The sequence below is a fragment of the Netta rufina genome, assembly GCF_964035555.1.
Source record: "Netta rufina genome assembly, chromosome: 3".
Taxonomy (NCBI): Eukaryota; Metazoa; Chordata; class Aves; order Anseriformes; family Anatidae; genus Netta; species Netta rufina.
Window position 1 is genome coordinate 29,232,373 of NC_140125.1, and position 6,000 is coordinate 29,238,372.

At 39.5% G+C, this 6,000-nt stretch overlaps 1 protein-coding gene across 8 annotated transcripts in view; it reads right to left on the reverse strand.

Moving 5' to 3' along the window:
* Positions 1-4,661, reverse strand: part of RGS7 (regulator of G protein signaling 7) — a gene marked incomplete at both ends in the record, with an annotated part of 263,440 nt that extends 258,779 nt beyond the window's left edge. For 7 of the 8 annotated variants that reach the window (XM_084284271.1, XM_084284273.1, XM_084284276.1 and 4 more), the window contains one exon: positions 4,566-4,643. In XM_084284271.1, the coding sequence (XP_084140397.1) occupies positions 4,566-4,643 (78 nt within the window). Of the gene's footprint in view, positions 1-4,565 lie in introns of all 8 variants that reach the window. The other variant, XM_084284277.1, reaches the window with a different exon arrangement.
* Between the last annotated feature and the right edge of the window lie 1,339 nt (positions 4,662-6,000).

Here is a 6,000-nt window from a genome sequence, read left to right on the forward strand (position 1 = left end):
AACTCTGCAGTTTTCACTGGGATCAAGATGCACACATAAGTTATGACAGTGTACTCAGAAATGCATAGTATCAAATTAATTCTTATATGAGTGAGTGACAGCACTTAGAAAAATGCCACCTACTACACCCTCCCTTACCTTCACAGGCTGCATGGAATAGAGTTAACTGATATCATTTTTTCCCAACAATCTTTTTTAAGTGAACACTACATAAAAGCCACATGAGAACACAGTATTATATGCACTCAACCCTGAAAGTCACCTCTTGTACAAGCAGAGGATAGAAGAATGGTTATTGGAAGATGGTGCTCACTATTTTCTAATGCTCTTTTACAACATTTTTTAAAGTATCACATCTGGGAGTCATAGCTTCTACGATGGTAAACTAAAAACTAGCTTGAGATTATAAATTCAGCTTTTTCTATACATGGGTACTGGTGTATATGACCTTCAACAATTGACACAAGAACAGAACAAACACATCACTCACATTATTACAGCACTGAAAGCCTCAACTGTTAGCAATTCTAATCAGCTTTGGAAAAAGCTATTTTAACATTTGGGGCAGTGAGGAATACGGAGAATCAAAGCCTCAGTCACAAGAATATTACTATTCAGACAAGGTTAATCTTCCTGTTACAAAATAAGACCATCATCTCTCAAATGAAGCTAGTTCAGACAGCAATACAATAACCATTAAACTTCTAATCCTTGCAGCATATGTTTGACTAAAAAAGTAAACAAAGAACAGACCAGAAAGATAAGCAAAGGTTTGGTAGGACCAGCAGGAAGTCTAAAATGGAAGTTCTTCAAAGACAACTCTTTTTGAATCATTTGTGCCACACACCGGACAAAACAGGCTAAGTTAGGCTCTGAAACTGCACAATACATAGACCATATATTACATCTCAAGCATCTTCTTTAAGACCTAACTTCTAGCAATAAACTAGCGTTAAAGAAATCCAAGATTTCTTTAGAAACCTTACCTTTAGCTCATAATGTCTTATGTCTTTTAATTGCTGACTGAAATGAACTCTGTTGGAGAGGAAGTAAAAGCAGGATTTTTTTTATTTTTTATTATTTATTTATTTATTTATTTATTTTACATTTTCCATGTTTGCCTAAGGCTACTGGCAGAAAAATTCAGGACTTTTTCCAAGGTATGTCAGTACCAATGATATGTCACATGTCATTACTTTATAATTAGGCTGATAGCCAAAAAGAATAATGCAACTGACGTTCTATTAAAATAGAAAGTATTCCCCAAGGCATAAAACCACTGACACATAAGCATCTTAAGAGGCAGAATAAAAATGATATAAGGAACTATTCATTCATGTTACTGCCTTTTCCATCATAGATTCAAATAAGTCATTTTAGAATTATGCATGCATGGAATATTGAAGTAAAATATCCTACAGTTTGTTCGTTTGTTTCCCGAGTATTTCATATCTGAAAGTAAAATGCAATAAAACTTTTTTGTGAATACAAGCTACTATAAGAAAAATATGCTTTACACTGCATTTTGATAATCTTTCTTCAATCCCTCAGATGAGTAACTAATCACAAACCAGATTTAAAAAAAAAAAAAAACACAAGATTTAAAAAAAAAAAAAAAAAAGGAAAAACTTCCATGTCAAGAGTTCACAACTTACTTTAAAGTGCAATAATACTCAATTTGTAAACACCAGAACTTCATTCTCTAAAGAACGCTCTTTCTATTTCCTGCAAAATGCTCCTGACATAATCAGGATTTAGGAAACCCAGGGCTGAAAGTCCTCATAGTTTAGAATATACTTAGTTCAGATTGTCTGGAAGTTAGACAGACTAGCAAGAATCATCAGTTTACATAATTATATTTTTATAGCCATTGTCTTCACATAGCATGGCCAAATTTTAGTTCTTATTATCACAAGAAAAGTGTCCCACCTATTCCTTGCAGGCACATATATCAGAAAATGAATGGTACTCCATGTGTTGGCATTGTATAAACTACTGAAAAAAATAAAAATTAAAAGAAAAATTGCAGTGTTATTCAAATTACAAGACTTCAAATTCATTTTCCTTCTGAAGCCAGTCAACTGCACTTTTAATATTTTTTTTTCCCCTAACAACTATTAATATTTTTTTCAGTTGGCCAAAAAACAGTCCTTCACAAAGTTGGCAGATCAAGTTCTTTGTTCACTCTGCACAACGCTTTCATTTCCAACACAATGACAGACAGAAGTATTGTGTTTTCAAATGTATTACAAGGAATCCTGTGATTTAGTTGTTGCTATTAAAGAATGATATTCAGAGACAATATATTCTGAAATGAAACGATTTCTACTTAACTATCCTTCTCTTATGTTCTAGGCACAGAAATTATAACACATTTGACTACAACCAATAACTTACTGTAGAAAAAGGTAGGGGATTTTTTTTAAAGTTATCTATTATTTTGTCACCTATTCCTTGCATATTGCCATAGGGAAGACTATTCTAAGTTTTCTCTCTACTCTAACAACTTTAAATGACCCTTTTGATTCAGTATGCTACAAAAATAAGTTGAGATCTATAAAAATAGATATGGCACGTAATACTGTAGAAGATTTGGGAAGGTTTGGGAAGTTTAATACTTGGTGCACCACTTGCATTTTAATGATAACAAGAGAAGGACCATTGCTATACTAGAAGACAAATTGATACCATCCCCATACATCTGATTACAGAGAACTGAAAATGTATTTGATGCTGAACATGTAACCAAGGTTTTATGTCCTATTCCCACTCCCCATTTTCAAATTTTCCCTGCATCACCAGGATTCTTGTCACCTGCTTCAGAAGTTTCCTTTGAATCTGGAGGCTGCTCTGGGGCAACGTTAAATTCTGGCATGAGGTAATACGAAATATAATAGATCACAAGCTTGGACAGCTGCTGAGACAAAGACACCACAGGAAAAGACAGTTTCTCTGTTTTTCTCCTCTGTGTACTAAGTAAGCAGAGAAAAGATTTGTTTCTCAGCACAGAGTACAAATATGGAAAAATTCTGTCCAGAAAGATCAAAACCCTATGAAGGCTTGTAATATAATATAAGTTTTGGTACGTTGCTTTTAATATATGCAGAACATCTTTACATATAAATTAATGCACACGATTTCATTTTGAAACACACTTGTGATGTCAATTTTAAGGTAACCCTGTATTTTTCTAGATGTGCAATTTTACATAGACATATAATGAAGGTTAAATTCATAAATTCATTCACTTTTGAAAAAAAATATAATTTTTCAACAGAGCAAATACCATCAGAACCCACTGAAATCAGAAATATATTTTAAAATAGGAAAGAAAAATAAGCCATGTATCCATCTTAATTTTGAGACTATTTTATAATTTCTGGGAAAAGATAACTTACTGTTGATGCCTCATTTCTCCTCAAAGACTAAACTGTGTTTATATTGGATATTTTGTTACAGTTAACTTGCAAAAATAAAAGTCAGTGCCTTTTAAAATATATTAATTTTTCCACCTGATAAAAACAAACAAGCTAGAAAGTACTGCATTCTAGGAATAAACAAGTAGTTATGTAATTATGTATTTCAGTGTGCAAGAGCATCTTTTTTTCTCTATTATTAGAAATTGCTATTCTCTCTTGAAAAATGCAATTAAAGATTTATCAAAATAAACACAATCACCAAGTTTACAGTAAAAAATAATAGTGTGTCAACCATTTCAAAATCCCCAAGCATCTACTGCCACATAAATGAAAGCATAGTGGCTACATAACCCCCACTCCTGAAGTTCAGTGTCTGGAAATTTGTATATTGATGCTATTAGAATAATTACATTAGAAATCCTTCCCAGAGAGAATCCCTGAAGTGTATGTTTGTTTTGTTTTGTTTTGTTTGTTTGTTTAAGTTTCTTTTGTTTTTAAGTTCTAATGATTGCAGATAAATAATATCTTTAATCAGTTTTCTCCTCATATAAGTTAATGGTTCTGACTTTCCTATACTTTAAGAATCTTTGCCCAGAGAGAGCAATACAAAATAATACATTATGTAGTTAATATTTTGCTTTAAAATATATGAATTCATTTTACTAATAGGTATTACAAGTGAATGCTTGAAATCAAAACATCTTCCAGTCTCTGGCACATGTCATATGTTTCTATGCATAAAGTGAATTAAATATATCAAGTATTTCGAATCAAAACCAACTGATCCTGAACACGATGCACAGCTGACACGTGCATTTATATTTTACCATTCAAAACAACAAATCCAGTCACTTTGTAACATAGGAGTCACTAGCAGTACCTGGAATATAGATCTACTTTTCACATGCCATTTGATCTGCATTAGGCAGCATAAACGTCAACAGATAAAAAAAGAGTCCAAGTCCATGTCAGGTGATTGTGTTCAGAAATCATTCTGCTTCATTCACACCAAAGCACAGCAGTAGCTTCTATTCAGTACAGCGTAGAGAAACAGTAAAAATGATGGCCTCACTTGCTAGGCAAAAGAGTTCAGGACGTCACCATTTCCTGAAGTACCGTCCTCAGCTTTTGAAAAGCAAAGCTTACCTTTCTGTACACCAGCATGTTTGGGGATTCATCGGCCACCCCATTGCTGCTTTGTCCGTAATTATTTCCTTGTGCCATGTCCCACAGATTTGATCTGCTTTTGTTGTGCTGTAAAAGGTAAAAGTGGTCTCATTAAGCCACTGCCTCAGGTTTCCTTCCTTTCTTGATGATTAACGGACCTGAATTTTTACCAACACATTATCAGAACCAGTGGATGTCCTTAACTCCAACAGATATTTACACCAAAGCAATTAATTCACCTTTTACTGTCACTACTCTCTTTTGCCTGTAAGTAATGAATGTAATATGTTAATCTAATTTAGCCTGTAATGAATTGTCACTCCAAATAGCTCCCTGACACACCAGCAGCCACCATATCATGTGGGTGCCTCCTCTAAAAGCCCTCTTCCCTCCTCTACACAGCTTCAGTGAGGGATGTTCTGCACCTAAGACCACAGTTTAGGGGGCACTGACTGGGGCCATGACTGCATGTGCAGCGCTGCCCTCTCTTCACCGTTTGGGCCAAAGCAACTTTCACAGCACACAAACATGTAAAAAGCCACCCACCCACTCTCAACTTCTCCACAATTCACCATGTAATGTGCCGGGGGAGGGGAGCAGGTTGCAGGGAGTATTGGGGGTGGGGGTGGGATACGAAAGAAGGCAAACAAGCTTCCCGGTTGCTTTCACCTACTTTCCTCGCACTTCACCACAAACCACCGGCTCGGCCGCCAGCCCCGTCTCCTGCCCTCTCTCCCTCCCTCCCCCCCCGGCCACACGGGAGCTGCACCGAGCCAGCGCTCTGGCTTTGCACGCAGGTGTGAGAACGTGCTCCATCTACAGACCGCGCCGGCGGCCGCGGGGAGCCCGTACGGGCTGAGCCCTACCCCAAGCACCCCCCTCCGGAGCCCTCCCCGCCGCCCGGGCGCAGCAAATGGCCGGCAGCCCGGCGGCGGCGCGTTCAGCACAGCGGGGAGAGGCGTGTGCTGGCTCAGCACCGCGGGCAGCGGCAGCCCCGCGGAGAGCAGCAGCAGCAACAGCAGCAGCTCGCTCGGCACCGCGGACAGCGGCGGCCCCGCGCTCAGCACTGCGGACAGCGGCCGCGCTCGCCTCACCTGGCGGGCCAAGGTCACTCCTGCGGCTCCGGGCGCGCCCCGCGCGGGCGGCGTCAGCCGGCAGCGGGCGGGGGTACGCGGCGGCGCTCGCTCATCACACGCGGGCACACACACACACGCACACACACACAGCCGGGGCTGCGGCTCTCCTCTCTCTCTCTCTCTGCTCTGCCGGAGCGGCGGCAGCGCAGCGCCCGCCCCGCAGTGGAGCGGCCGTCACGTGGGGGACGGGCACGTCAAAGGTGCTGCTGCTGCTGCTGCTGCCTCCGCCGCCGCCTCCGCCTCTCCTCGCTGAAAGCGGCGGCCAAGGAACTGCAGCT